The sequence below is a fragment of the Nannospalax galili genome, unplaced genomic scaffold (assembly GCF_000622305.1).
Source record: "Nannospalax galili isolate Female #2095 unplaced genomic scaffold, S.galili_v1.0 scaffold39, whole genome shotgun sequence".
NCBI lineage: Eukaryota > Metazoa > Chordata > Mammalia > Rodentia > Spalacidae > Nannospalax > Nannospalax galili.
The window spans coordinates 2,893,831-2,909,734 of NW_008346683.1; the positions used below are offsets into that span (position 1 = coordinate 2,893,831).

The 15,904-nt window shown below is 44.8% G+C and overlaps 1 protein-coding gene across 5 annotated transcripts in view; it reads left to right on the forward strand.

The window, feature by feature from the left end:
* Large1 (LARGE xylosyl- and glucuronyltransferase 1) overlaps positions 1 to 15,904 on the forward strand; it is a 581,831-nt gene that overhangs the window by 439,023 nt on the left and 126,904 nt on the right. For all 5 annotated transcript variants that reach the window (XM_029568309.1, XM_029568308.1, XM_029568310.1 and 2 more), the window contains one exon: positions 9,146 to 9,250. In XM_029568309.1, the coding sequence (XP_029424169.1) occupies positions 9,146 to 9,250 (105 nt within the window). The remainder of the gene's footprint in view (positions 1 to 9,145; positions 9,251 to 15,904) is intronic.

A 15,904-nucleotide genomic window follows, 5' to 3' on the forward strand; every position in this document is an offset into this window, starting at 1 on the left:
CATGGTGCGACTGCCTGGGGTTTTTCTAAGGCATCTCTGAGCTGAGATATGGAAAGTGTGTATCATGGAGTTTGAACAAAGGTCTCTTGAAGACACGGCCATTCTGGAAAAATGTTCTCCCAACACAGGGCTGCCAGCCATCTGCGCACACAGAGAGCCCAGTGGAGCCTTGTAACTGAATCTTAGCAGATAGAATCATACCTATTCCTTTGTTGGATGGTGTGGGCATTTCCTGGATGAAGGGGATGTTGAGAAACTGAAAACTTAGAGATCTCACTAAGGTTAGAAAGGAGTATCCAGGTTAGTAAGTCTAGTTTTCTGCTCATTGTGTCCACCTCTCCTTCCTTCAGGGCCTGAGAGTGATACCCCAAAAGGTTCCCAGCCTGCTAGACCTCAGAATCCAGGAGACTGTTGTTTATAAAGGGACCATTCCAAGCCTCACCCAGAAAGATGCTACTCCAGTGAAAATTGAGGCAGGAGCTGGAAAATAAGAGCCAGATAATTGGATAAGCTTTATGCAGAGGCTGGTCTGTTTTCTTCACTGTAGAGTCCTTGGTGGTCCACAGAGCATGAAACACAGTGGGGACTCAGAAAATCCTTGCTGCATGGAAGCTGAATCCTGCAGCTTTTCTGAACTCAGCGCCTGGAAGCTTCACCCTGGAAAAGCAGCTCATTTCTGCATTGGTGAACTATGGTGACTCCTCCTTCTCTTACTCAGAGCAAGCCAAATCTACCTTCCTTTAATCTTTACTCCATCAACTTTTCAGAACAACACAGTTTCTAATTGCTTTTAGAGGGATTAGCCTCAGCCTTAGCGGTCAGGGCAGGTGAGATATGTCCTCCAAGGGAAATCAGGAGTAGACAGTGACTAAACTGGGGCAAGCGTTTTCTGGTGCTCTGACCAAAAGCAACCTAAGGAAGGAAGAGCTTATTTGGGCTACCATTTTAAGTCTGTCCTAGCAGGGAAGGTGTGAGGTCACATTGCATCCATGATCAGGAAGCATTGCATCCATGATGTGAGGTAGCCTGTCACATTGCATCCATGACCAGGAAACATTGCATCCATGATGTTTGGTAGCTGGTCACATTGCATCCATGATCAGGAAGCATTGCATCTATGATGTGAGGTAGCTGGTCACATTGCATCCATGATCAGGAAGCATTGCATCTATGATGTGAGGTAGCTGGTCACATTGCATCCATGATGAGGAAGCATTGCATCTATGATGTGAGGTAGCTGGTCACATTGCATCCATGATCAGGAAGCAGAAAGATGAATGCTGGTAGTCAGCTCGCCTTCTCCTTTCTGTTCAGGCTGGGACTCCGGTGCATGAGGTGATGCTGCCCACATTCAGGGTGCCTCTTCCTCGCTCAGTTAAGCTTCTCTAGAAACACACTCATAGACATACCCAGAGGTGTGGCTTCTAGATGATTCTAAATCCCATCAAGTTGGCAGCCAAGATTTAATAACACAGAATATTTCATCAAGGAATGAAATCTGGGGAATCAAAGTAAGCGACAATTGCATGAAGTACCCAGGTCCTACCCCAGGGACATACAATATGAACCTGGGAGACATGGGCCTGGATAAGAGTGCCAGAGAAATCCCAGGACATGGCCACCATCACCATTTCGTAGACGAGGGTAATGAAGAGCCAAGAGTTTACCCAAGATGACCGATCATGTGTGGAAGGGCCAGAATTCGAAGACAACGAGAATAATCTTGTGGTTCAAAGGAAGATGAAGGACCCAAGTTTGAGAGGCATTGAAAGGAGAAAGATATGAGCAAGAAGTCAGAGGCCTAGCTCTTCACTGACCATATGTCCTCCACCTCACTCCCCTTCTGAGCTGTGGCTGTTGAAAGAGTCTTCCAGAGTAATCACTAAGATGCTGTGCTGGACAGCTTCAGTTGTCAACTTGACACACCTGGGTAAAGAGAACTTCAGCTGAGGAATTTTCTCCATTGGATTGGCCTATGGCGCTGTCTGTAGGGCATTTTCTTGATTTTTGAGTGATGTAGGAGGGCTGTCTGCTGTAGGCAGTGCCACCATTGGGCAGGTGGTCCTGGGTTGTATAAGAAAGTAGGCTGAGCACAGTTCAGAGGAGCAAGCCAGTAAGCAGCCTACCTCCATATTCTGTGTTCCAGGTTCCTGCCCTGAGTTCCTGCCTAGGCTTCCCTTGATATTATACTGTGCTGTAAACCAAATAAACCCTTCCCCCTACCCTAGTTGGTTTTGTTCAGTGTTTTTATCACAGCAATGGAGAACTGACTAGGACATATCCTGTAGCTCATGTAAGAGTGTGTCATCCAAGAGTTCATGGAACTTGAGCTGAACTGCAGAAAGGTGCTGTGAAACACACAAGTTCAGAAACAGTCCTGTTCAACCTATTCAGGGCTGTTTAAATACCGTTTTGTGAGCATCTTCACGGGAGATGCTCTGTTGTTCTCTATACTGACTCGTCAGGGTTACCTTGGGCTTGGTAGCAGTTCTCTCGGAGTATTTAGTAAATGGTACTGTGATCCTCTATATTTTCCTCATTGTAGACATCCTGCACTCCAGCATGCACTGAATGGACTATTAAAGGCTTCTCTATACAGAAATAGCTTGTTAGAATAAATATGATGTTGGAGGGCATTGTTGAGTTCTCAGTGGTACTCAGGGCAACTTCTGATTTTAATATTTATTATTCGCCTGGTGCTATGAACAAGCTGGCTTGATATGCAGCAGTGGTTGACAGCTTTACTCTGTATAGGCAGACCTTTCCTGGGGCTGGGGAAGGAAGGCAGCACTGAAATTACCTTACAGATCAGGGTAAGATACAGCTTATCTAGAGAAGTTAGCTAGTCCACACCCACTTTTACCCCACCCAGTAAAGTTCAGAGTCAGGTAAGCTAGGACACTGGGTTGTGTGTAAGATTCCTTTCTTCATCTATCTCTCCACTCATCTACTCACATATACTGGACCCTAGTAGCATGTAAGTGTTTTAATCAAGGAAGCAAGATCATCAAAGTGCTCCTGTGACTCGGGAAGCAGAGTGGAGTGGTAGAAGCTGTCCTGAGGGAAAAGTGATCAAGTATTACTTTGCTGAAGTAATGCAGAGAGATGAGGGGGGAAAGTGGAGCAGAGGAAGGGATAAATCTGAGCAATACGCATAGGGATCATCAGGGGGCTTTGATTATAGTGACGATGTGAAGAATTCAGAGAGAGAGAGAATAAGAATTACCTAAATGAAGCTGCTAACTTCATTATGTCAGCCTGAGTTGATGGGATAGATAAATAAAGAGATAGATAAAGATAGATACATAGATGGAAAGTAATCGAAGGGATTATAAATGATAGATAGGAAACACTTCACTTTCTACAATGAATGTCTGTTAATAGTATTAATTACTTGATAAATATATCCCTGAGTCTTTATAAAGTCTTGCTTCCTTCCTTACACCAAGAAGACAGCCCTCAACCTCATATCCTGTGCCAGTCCATCATGAAGGAGTAGCATGTCTCTGCAACCCTCCTCCTCTGCTCCTCTCTCACTCCTAACCTGACAGCAGGAACCCTACCTAGTACTGCAGAAGGAGGGAGACGGGGGAGTTCCCAGCCTGGTGCCATCCGTCTGCTGACTGGTGACACCAGCACCACAGCCCCAACAGAACGGCAAGCTTGTTCGCTCTTGTCTGGCTGTTAATGGTGATGTATGAATAAGCAAAGAAGACAGCTTCATTTTCATAAGTTAACTTGTGCCTAGAGTAAGACAGAGTGTAGCACACTTAATCATAACCACAGGGCCAGCACGAAAACAATGACAAAGCCGTTCTGTTAGTCACGGTGTTTTATTGTAATAACTCCTTAGAAGACAAGGCAAGCACTGTAAAATGCTGAATGCATCTGGATGCTGTGGGAGCCCCTGTCATTCCCCCGTGGAGTCCCCAGAGAATTCTCTTCCTAATGGGATGACAGGCAGAAGTTGTGTTTATATTATCAATGGTAAGGCCTTTGACTGAGACCTCTGGAGACCAGGATGTTAATGCTACCCAGTGCTAAGGTGGGGTACCCATCTCACCAACCCTGACACCAGGAAGCAGAGGGGACCTGACTCTGTCCTAGATGGCTCCTACTGAACCATACCCAGTAGAGAAGCTCTGGGGTTAGCCAGGAGTTTGGAGGGCTTCTGGGGAGAGGAGGGGCTCCTGCAGTGTAGGAGGGGACATGATAGATGACTCCAGGGAAGACATCAAGTGCCAGACAAGCTGCCCCCACACTCTACACAGAATCAATTATTCTCCATTTGCCTTTCCTCCGACTTATCAGAGCTCCTGAATCAGACATCATTCAGGTGTCATGCTGCTTCATGACTGCTTATCTTTCTCCTCATCTTACTGCCTCTAGGTCAAGGACTGTGTTTTATTTGTCTCTCATTCCTTCATATTTTGTCTGGCCTGAACCAGAGCCTGAGAAAACCAAGGCACACAGCTAGGGAAAGAAGGAGCTGGAAGAGACCAGCAGGTGGCCAGGATACCCTGGTGTAATGCCAAAGGAACACTTAGCTGTTTCTGAGACTCTTAGTGGTGTGATTTGAATAAACAAACAGCAAGGCTTCGTTTTCACATGTTAACTTAGACCTACAGGAAAAACAAACCTAATTTTAATTCTGATATGTACTTGACCTCTTTACAAATGAATGAAGAAGCAGACACAAAAAGCTGAGTAATTTGTTCAGAGTCACACAGCTGGGAAGCGGAGGAGGCAGGATTCAAACCCTAGAAGTTCATGTGCTTCATCTCTTAACTATGTTCAAGAAGGGTGGCACCGGAAATCCCCACTGAACTCTGCTGGCTTGTAGCTGGATGCAGAAACCGCAGTATGAGTTGATCAGGTGCCAGTGACCCTGCAGGTAAATTTATCCCTTGACTTAGGCAAAGGCTGATCTTCAGACTTGTCAACATGTAGGGAATTGTTTGACAGTTCCGATTGCTAGGTACCAGGGCTAGAATTGATGCTCAGAAGTGTTGGGATCTAAGGGAGTGTGAGTTTACATACACCACACCCACCATACCACATGGACACTGAGCCAGTTCAAATATAAAGGAGTGAAAGCAAAATGTCACCTTGTGTTATTGATGACGGTAATGAAGAGGTGCAGTTGCTCACCTGACATGTGTCATCCTGAGAAGCTAGATCGTTGTCTGGAGGGGGCTTCCCCATAAAACTCAGAGCAGTTTGAACGCACACTCCTTTGACACCCTAGAAGAAGGGTACAGAAAAAGGAATGGAATGGAAGAAGGGGTTGGAGGATGAAGAAGAGACCAAGTAGGAGAAAGGGATAACAGAAGCAGCTAAGCCAGTGAGCCAAGCTTCCTCAAACTACCAGTCAAGTAACCCCCTCCACACCCATGGAAGAGTCAAGGTTACCAAAAGAGGCCAGGAAATCCCTGCTCTGGGGACAGGAGAAATAGAGGGACACAGCCTCCCACTATTAACTTCTATTTTGAAACGCATTCCCAGAACAAAAACCCATGACATTTCTGCAATGAAGGCTCCTAGACAGTATTTAGAGAAGCAAAGTTATAGAACAGCCTATACTTTATGCAGGATGGCCTCCGAAGAAACATGCGTGGATGCTCCACTCTCTCTCAGAGTTGGTAGGCTAGGTCGGACGATGATATTTTACAGTGTTTAATAGGTTTGGACTCCTGTTATCGCCACTCAACATATGTGAAGTCATTTAAGTATGTGTGGGCACAAGAGCCAAAAATCTAGGAGACCAGTGAGAAGTTAAGGAATTACTGTCAAGGCTGCACGGCAAGAAAGCAGGGCAGGAGTCCAGGCTCTACAGCTCTGTTGCTGCTCATAGCTCCCTGTCCCTCGCTACAGACCTCTTCAGGGTTGGGAGACACACACTGAGCAGACAGCTCAGGGGCTCACAGACCCACATGCAGAACCCAAGGCTCCTGAGAGAGTAATATGGAAAATTTCTCTCCCTCACTACTGTTTTAATAATTGATAAAGCAGCTAATGAATACTCTCAAAACAAAGTGAAGTCTTATAGATGTTGATTGTTTCGCTTTTTCTCAAAGGTAGATATGAAAATTATAATCATGTTGCTCGTTAAGGATTTTTACTTTTATTTTTTGATGAAGATTGGGTAAAAGGGTTGTGGGCTACCCACAAATAAATGCAGCTCAGGTACAACTTAAGAGAAAAAGAATTTGAATATTATCCTCGGAGGTGACTTGAGAGTATCACTGAAGATTCTTAAGTTCAGGACTTTCATGAACAATGTAGTTTTCCACATGGGAGGCCAACACCTGTGTTCAACACCTGCATGAAAGATGCGTTGATGCTGAGGAGTGAGGTGAGGTGAAGTGATGAACAACTCAAGAATCACAGAGACAAGAGCTGGGGCTGTGCCTCAGTGGATTGGCACTTACCTACCTTTCATAAGGCCCTAGGTTCAATTCCCAGTATAGCCATGGAAAGAAAAAGGAACCATTGACTTGAGGCTGTGTTGATTGCATTGATAATGCTTTATGGGCCTGGGGATGATGGCTCAGTCTGTAATGTGCTTGCTGCTCAAGCATGAGGACCTGTGTTCAATCCCCAGCACCCAGTGCTAGGAGGCAGAGGTAGGAAGATCCCTGGGCTTCAGTGAGAGACCCTGTCTCAAAAATTAAGGTAGAGAACAATATAGGACGACATGTCAGCCTCTAGCCTTCATACATGCACACATGAATGAGCATACCTGTATATCCATGTGCACACACTATACACACAAAAAGAAAGGCAGAGACATGGACACATGCTAATATGAATAGCCTTCCCAGTCAAGAAAGATTTGCCCAGCAGACTCATTTATATAGGAGACATTTGTTAAAATATCTACTCTGTGTGAAATATTACCCAGACCTTGCCTCTGCACTAATGTAGGAATATGGGGTGTGTTCAAATGAGGGCACACGTGCCTGAATATCACCTGGTCCTTTAAAGGCACAGACACCAGTAGGACGTACCAGGTAAAGATGTCTATCACAGCACTGAATGTAAAGTGTAGTTGAGGCTGGGGATCACACATGAAATGTCAAGCCCAAGACTGTGCACAGTGGACTAGCAGGGGCAGGTGCAGTCCTGCTGAGGGAGGGCTGAGTGAGACCATCAAGAACAGCAAGTGACACCCTACATTTTTGTTGGGTAGAAATGAACTGTGGCCAGTAGAGGACATTTTTGAAATAATAAGCAGAGGCCAAATAAATTGTGTGTGGTGCCAAAATACAGAATAGGATATCTAAAGATGGTCATATTTGAGATACAGATGGCTACCTGTAATGCACTCTTATTCCCCTTTTCTAGGTTCTGCATATATGATATACTTTATCGTGCCACAAACAATGGTAATAATAAGTGGGGCTCCTTAGTAACGATGAGCCATTATCCCCAAGGACCACACTTCTGCTTTGTGTCCTGCCCCGACCTAACATCACTAAACAAGGTCTCTAAGGCCTAAGATTCTACACACAGCTTCTCAACTAAGGGGACCAAGCATTTTACATCCAGCCATTTTGCACCAATACTCCACGCTCGTTGCATGTGACTTTGTCTCTTATACTCTCAAGTTGAGGATTTATTTTTCTGAGGAATTCTACAAGTTTTAGATGTGATCACATGCATTGACAAAGTGGGTGGTAGAATTTTTTCCAGGCCTCTAATTTATGTATTTGTGCTGGGGTGATGATTTAGATAGCAGCTCAATAAATTGATCAAATAAATTATACCAAACCCTCACACCATCATTTCAGAGAGCTGTCATCATACCAAGGAAGTCCTATATCACTCAGCATGGTATTCCAACAGAGCTGCTGTGTTTTCTTCACATGCTTTCAGGTTTGCACTTGCTCAGAAAGCTCTTTATTTCTCTGATTGACCAGAAGTATAATGGATTTCACTTCAGAAGGCAGCAGTTAGGTATGAAAGACAGTGATGATTGGTTCTGTGACTTGTAGTGAATTATTTAATGTCTCTAAGCCTCAGTTTCCCTTTCTATGAGTTAAGGATTTATAATACCTACTTCAACCATTTGTTGGAAGCATTGATACATTGAAATATAAAGAGGATCCGGGTATCAGACAAATGCAAATTCATGCAAATTCATACCTGAGCTATATCAGGTTTTGCATTGGTTGCATGAGAGCCTCATTTCCCAGTCAGTAAAATGGGGGTGATAATCCTAATGGAATACCTCCTACCTACCAGTGTCTTACTAGATTGTCTAAATGAAGACAGGTAGATCTGATACCATAACCACCCAGAGACTCATTCCTACTTACACCCCAGAAGTACATCCCTTAGTGATGAACTGCTGCCCTAAGTATGAATAACACCCTAGAGATACATCCCTAAGTGATAGACTATAAGGCTAACTCACCTGAGAGGCTATGATGCACCATGGACAAGGCCAATTATGGGGACAGAAAAGTAATTATCCCTCCAGATTACACTACTCCATTGTACATGATGTTGACATGATGCTGGTTGACATAGATGTATTTTAGAAGAAGCAGTAAGGAATAACAGCTCTATCAGAAGCTGGTCACAGGATGGTTCTTTCCTGTAAGTTCTCATCTCATCAAATAAAAGTCATTCCTTATTCTCTGATGTGAGAAAATAATCTCAGTTCAAAAAGCCAATAAATTAACATACAGTGGAAAACATCACATTGGAATGCTTGAAGATTAGTATGTCAGGACATAAAGATATGGTCCATGTTTCAAGAGTTAGGAATGGATGAAAGAAAGAAAGAAAGAAAGAAAGAAAGAAAGAAAGAAAGAAAGAAAGAAAGAAAGAAAGAATAAGTAAATAGTTTGGGATTCTGGCTTTGTTGGAGATAAGCAGATGACCTTGGACAAGGTAATTAACTGTTCTGGGATGCTGTCAATTCTCTACAAAATGAAGAGAATAAAAACAGCTGCCTAATTGTGGGAATGAAATACGTTAATGTAAGTTAAGCACTCAGGTCAGGACCTGACACTTAATGAGACCTCCCAGTGGACGGGAGTGATTGTTATGATGATTTGCATGATTGTTTCCTGTATTCAGTACTCTCTAGTGCCTGAGCTTCTTCTAAGACATCTGCATTCTCTGTGCTTTACAGGACAGCAGGTCCTGGGCTTGGTAGAGAACCAGAGCGACTGGTATCTTGGAAACCTATGGAAAAATCACCGGCCATGGCCAGCCCTAGGAAGGGGCTACAACACAGGTAAATCATACAGGCAATGTGGGTGGGGGTAACAGAGGGTGATGCCTATGTTACGGTGCTGAAACCACTGAGAAGGACCACTCAGACTCCAGGTGTTCTGAATTAGCCGAATTTTGTTTAGCTGGCAAGCAACTGCACTCTCTGGGTCAGGATTTGGAGAATGCAGTTCTGACTGACTCAGAGCAAAGTAAAACTTTTAAAGGCAAAACCAAGTGGTTGGTACAAGATTTACTCAAAAACAAGCAGTCACATGTTTGTTCCTGTAGGTGTGCAAGCAAGCAGTTACAGAAGCCATATAAGCAAGTAGTTACAAAATCCAGATAAGTCTTAACTGAAACCTTCCAGGATTTTATGGGTATGTTTTCCTGGGGTCAGCTCTTCCTGGCACTGCCAGCTCTGGGCCAGGGCAGGGTCTGGGAAGTCCCACCAAGATGGCAGTGTTACACAAAATGGAGGAGCTCAGGCTATCATACTTACACTCAGAGAAAGGAGATGGGTAACAACACAGAGGAGGCCACCTGGCTTCCTGATTTCAACAGTGCACAGGACATAGACAGGTTATCCCTCCCAATATTTCTTCATGTCACACTACAAGCAGTGTAGCAGTTGCACTGTGGCAACCTGGCAGGCTTACCAGAAAGCTCCTTTGTTGACCAACATGCCTGGAATTTTTATCGGTTTGACCTGTCATTTCATTGACGATCAATGGAGACCAGATATTCTGCAAAAATAACTTCAGCATTTCACTGTCTATACTAAACAGATTGTATTAGTTATTTTTCTGCTGCTATGAGAAAATACCATAACCAAGGCAGCTTTCAGAAGGAAGAGTTTATTGGGCTTATGGTTTCAGAGGGATAAGAGTCTGGCTTGGCAGGAGGCAGCCAGAGCAGAAAGCTGAGAATTCCAATCTCAAGCATAGAGAGCAAAACTAGAGTTGAGACAGGGCTATGAACACCCAAAGCCTGCCCCCAGTGACATGCTTCCTCCAGCAAGGCCACACCTCCTAAACCTCAGCAAACAATGACACACCAACTGGGGCCAAGTATTGAACTTCTTGGAGCCTCTGGGGGACATCCTCATTCAAACCACCACGCAGGTGTTTGTCTCTCTCCATCATAGCACATATGCATTAGAGCTAAGGGAATCACTACTCACTGTAGGTGTCAGGAATCATGTTCCTGCTTTCTTCCATGTCTGGCTAGGAAAATCATAGAGCTCGTTATTCTTTAAATTCATATTTCCTTGGATAGAGTATATCACATCCTCTCTTCTCCTGAACTTTGCAGGACAAAAAGTAGACATATTTGGAAACTGGTAGTTCTGGGTACTGCAGCCCAACTACCATCCAAAAGCTTGCTATATGATGAGTTCCCCAGATATGGCCTGTTGCCTCATGGAGTGAAAAAGTAAGGAAACAAGCCAGGCGTGGTGGTGCACGCCTTTAATCCCAGCGCTCGGGAGGCAGAGGCAGAGGCAGGCAGATCTCTGTGAGTTCAAGGCCAGCCTGGTCCACATAGTGAGTTCCAGGTCAGCTGGGGATACAGGGAGACCCTGTCTCAAGAGACCGAAAAAAAAAAAAGTAATGAAACAACCCTGTCTCCCACAGGATGCAGTTCCATCCAAATGCAATCTCTTCCATATGCATTGCCACTACTGCGGTCCCTGTTCTGAAAAACACATGCAGACTCACAGTTTTTATCAGTATTAGAACTTGGAGCTCAAGAAGCTCAGGTCCCGAGATGGACTGGGACCTGGCATCTGAGAACAGCAACTAAGCTGAGTTGGGGCAGGTACCTAAGAATAGCGTCACCTGAAGATGCTGCATAGACAAATCTGGAAGCTGTCTGTCTGTAGAGAAAAGAGCCAGAAAGTTAACACTGAGAACTGATCACGTTAGAAATAAAATCCAAGGTCCAAGGACCCCCATCAGTACCACACAAAGAACTCATGGACAAAGCAAAAGTAAGTCAGCAAGGCAGATTTTACTTTTGTAAAACGGCACCTTTGGTGCTTACTCAGATTCAGCAAACACACACCGGACCCTGAAGCTTGGTGGGCTTTTATCCCTAATGCAAGAAAACTGTCTTTTCCCCATTGACTGGGGTCCAACCTCACAGTCTTTCTTTCCTAATTGGCTGATTTTAAGAAAATGGCTTGAAGGGGGAAGGGCTCCACCATCCCAGGCCATCAGGCTCAGGAATGCATCAGGGCCTTTCCTTAAACAAGTATGGTGGGATTAAAAGGTAAGAATTCCTTGTCATAAACCAAGGTCCAAGTTTTTCAGGGTTTGAAAGAAAAGACTAATATTTAATGTTTCTTACAATAGTCAGACTCCGGAGATGTCAGTGTTAATCATGAGAGGCCCCAAGATGAGAGTTCAGAAATGGGCCAAAGTTGAGGTTAGAGCTGGAAGAAGGAAGGGGACAAAGGGCCAGCATTGGTGTCTGGAGCAGCCAGATGTGGCAGCCAGGGAGCTCGTGTTGCAGGCCATCCTTGGGGAATAGCGAGATTCCTTAGCTGACAGGTGCCAGAGCATCAGCCCTGCCTCATTCTATATATTTCTTGTCAACCTCATAGACATAGCATAGAGATTGCAGTTAAAGAACTGTAACCACCAACTCTTCAAGGCCCAAAGTTTATCCTAAAGGCTCCCCTACTAAACTGGGCATTACCCTTTAGTTGCTGGATAGTAGGAGAACCCAAGAACTCCCTGAGAGGGTTAGGGATGGGGAACTGGGGTTAAGGAGGAATCAAGCAGCAGCTCAGTGCTTCTTTTTGCCTACTGGGTATTAGCCAGATGCTGCGTTAGGTGCTGTGTAGGTGTTAATCTCCTCTGATCCTCATGCTGTGCTGATCTGTATTCTGTACAGAGTCTATATGCTTAGAAATGTTAAAACCATAATCCACATAAGTAAGGAAGCCTGCAAGGTTAAGTACTGACCTTTCTACTTCAGATTGAATGGCTTCGGGATCAAAGGCTTATTGTTTTGGTTTAGTTTTAGATCTTTGAGACAAGTCTTGTGTAGCCCAGGTTAGCCTAGAACTTGCTATATATCCCAGGCTGCCCTTGAACTCACGGAACTCCTGCTTTCACTTCCCAAGTGCTGCCATTACAGGCACATGCTACCATATCTGACACAAATACTCTTTTAAAATGAAGTATCCTAGGTTCTGCCTTTGAATAGTCTGGCTGGATCTGTGAAGGGATCTAAGACTTTGATGTTTCTGGAGTGGAATGTCCAGACCCCTGTTCTAGTGAAATGTGGCATGCTTTTCTCCCTCCCAGCAAGCACACCAGGAGTCAGAGTCAGTCTCTCTCTCTCCTCTTTCATGCCCCCCCCGCCCCGGCAGCCCCCATGTGCACTTGTGTAGATGCATATGTATATGGATTCAACCTCTGGTGTAATCCACTTTATCTTTTGAGACACGGTCTCTCACTGGAACTCAGGGCTCACCAATTAGGCTAGGCTGGCTGACCAGCAGGAATCTACCTGTCTGCCTCCCCATCGCTGGGATTACAAGCAATACACCACCATGCCTGGCTTTTTGTGTAGGTGTTAAGGATTGAACTGAGGTCTTCATGCTTGAGCAGCAAGCAGTTTACTAACTGAGCCATCTATCTCCTCATCTCCATGGGTGGTGTGTTTTTATTGCATATTAGGTTGGATGCTATATTATCCCACAGTGAGCCAATGAGAAGGCCCCTTGTGCCTGATTGTCCAGGCTTTCACAGAGCGACAGGCACTACTGTTTGTTGGATGAAAAAGGGAAGTCTCAGATAAAGCCTGCTATGCACACTTCCTTTTATTTCTCAGAACATATGCTAATAGAAAACATCACGTGGAAATAAACAACAGTGCCTTAAGGATGCAGTGTCGGGTCCTGGTTATCTGAGTGAAACAAAGAGCACTGGTCATCAGTCCAGGTTTTCAGAGAGAAGAGAAATGTAGTACCCTGGAGAATTTATGATGACAAAATGGCATCCCCTTTCCCCATCCGCTACAGAATGTGGTGATGTGCAAGCATCTTAACCACTTGCAGATCCTACTTGACATGCCAAGACAGTGAGTTACCTCCCGTCTGTGCTGGTACTGAAAGGGCAGAGCAGATGGGGGAGCGCCCGGGGAGATGTGATGTGTCCATTTCAATAAGCCAGTGACACCAAGTGATCATTATGAAAGGATTTATGCCACATCAAGATGCCATGGTTTTCAAGATGACAATCTGTTATAATTTTTTTGTAGATTTTGTATTGAATTTTTGTGTTTCATACAGAACATATTAATCATCTTTATGCCTCCTTCCCTATTGGCCCCCACCCATAGTAACCCTCCACTGGTATTCATGCATCTCATCATTTGTGTTAAGGCCTATCAAGTCAAGTTAGTGTCCCCAGACATCCCTCAGTGAAAGTTCATCCACTGTTGTCTAGTCAGCCTATCTATAATCCTTCTCTTTAAGAAGAGTAATTCTTTCTCACCCAGCAATAATCAACTTCCAGTCTTTCTTCAGCTGAGACTGGGGCCTATGGCCCATTTCCACAGTCCTACGCTGGGTTTTTGTCTGCTTGAGTTTGCATGGGTCTTGTGCCTGCTGACACCGTTGCTGTAGGTTCACATGAGCAGGGTCCCAGGAGCCTGTAGGGCTGTTTCCATATGGTCATGTACCTCCTTCCTGGCTCTTTACAGTCTTCCTTCCCCTCTTCTGCAATGATCCCTGAGCCCTGTGTAGGTGGAGCTTAATAAAGGAGTCCTGACCAAGGACCCATACTCTGCAGACTCTTACTCTCTACACTTTGGCCATTTGTGACCTTTTGTGTTCCTGGCCCTCTGTTGCATGAGGGAGCTTCATTAATGAGAATTGAGAGATGTGATCTGTTATTTTAAGACCAAGGATCATGCCTCATGTCAGTGGGCGAGTCATCTAGACATTTAGATTCTTAGGGAAACTGAGGACTCAGCTGGAGGAAAACTACCCCCGTAAATCCCTAAGAATCTAAATGTCTGGATGACTTATCCACCTTTCATAAAGGTCCTCTGGCAAAGCCTCCTGAGGATGATATTTGGGGACTCCAGCACATCTGGGTTGGAACCACAGCTGGGTAACTGAGTCTGTGTGTGGGCTTGGCCAGCTTGAACCTAGTTTTCTCCATTGTTAAGTAGTATAATGATAACCTGATATTATGAGGACCATCAGTTAAAAAGGCAACTTACTTAAGGAGCCCAGTCTGGTTTAAACACAAAGTATATCTTAGTCTTTGTCCTCACATTTTTCTACCAGTTGTTCCATCAGGAAGTGGGATTCACCCTCTTTAAAAATGGCAGGTACATGATTGATAAGCCATCTACTGAAGTCACCTGACGCAAGGACCCAAGAATCAGCCCTTGTTTCGTCTGTTTTCAGATATTACATTGACACATTTTTCTGATAATCTGAAAACAGTTGGCTTTTCATGTTAAAGGGAGAAATTGTCTATTTCAGTACCTATATCAACTTCCCCACTGAGTTTTACTTTGAAAACCTTCAGAAACTTGAGATGTTTGAATTGGAAGATCTGCCTTCTAGGCCTGACTTATTTTTATTTTATGTATATTAGTCTTATGCCTGCATGTGTAAGTACACCCATGTCGTGCAGTGCCCACAGAGAACAGAAGAGGGTGTCAAATCCTCTGGAACTGGAGTTGCAGATGCTTGTTAGCCGCCGTGTAGGTGCTGAGATTGGAACCAGGGTCCTTTGTAAGAGTAGCCAGTGCTCTTTACTGCTGAGCCATCTCTCCAGCCCCATGACTTTTCATTTTTGAACGGTCTTTTGCAAAGCTTACCCAGCATCGTGCCCCTAGGCTTCCTTGTCTATAAGCCCAGCAGACTTAGTAATCCTGTTTTGGAATCTTGAATCTGTGCAAGTCTGTGAGGGTATCATTGCAAGTCCCTATAAACCTGAGCAATTTGGGACCTTCGCTATTGGCCTGTTTACCTTCAAGAACATCCTGGGTGACTTCACCATGGCATTCTGATCCAGCCATACTTATCAAATGTACCTGCTACACACCAGGTCCCTATCTTTATATGCACCTTAGCAGGCTTGGTCTTCTGATTTGCACTGACTCCTGGGGTTACCCTGTGATGCAGACATTCTCCTTGAAAGACTGAGCCAGGTTCCCATCTCCTCCTACTTTGTTTTTTTCTTGCCCACTTTCCCCTCCCTTCTTCCTGGGGCTGTTTTGTTTTGTTGAATTTGGTTGGTTGGTTGTTTGTTTGAGGCAGTTTCTCACACCATAGCCTGGACTGACCCAGAACTCAATATATAGCTCAGGCTGGCCTCAGACTTGGCAGCAATCCTCCAGCCTCAGCTTTCCCCTCCCAAGTGCTGGGATGACTGGTGTCAGCACTGCACCTGGCTCTTCATAGAGCTTCTTATCACTCATTTCCACCTCATGCAGCGACTGAGCCCACGCAGCTGTGGAAAACCAGGAATTTCCCAGCACTGAGCTCTAGCCAGAAACTCTTCAGATGGACTTAAGGGAACCTTCCATGGCCTTGGCACAAAGACAGTTCATCCCCAACGACCCTGTCCGTGCATCATCTCCTAGGTGCAAGAAGACATCATTCACCCAGCATTCAGCTGTCAGCAGAACAAAAAACAAACAAAAT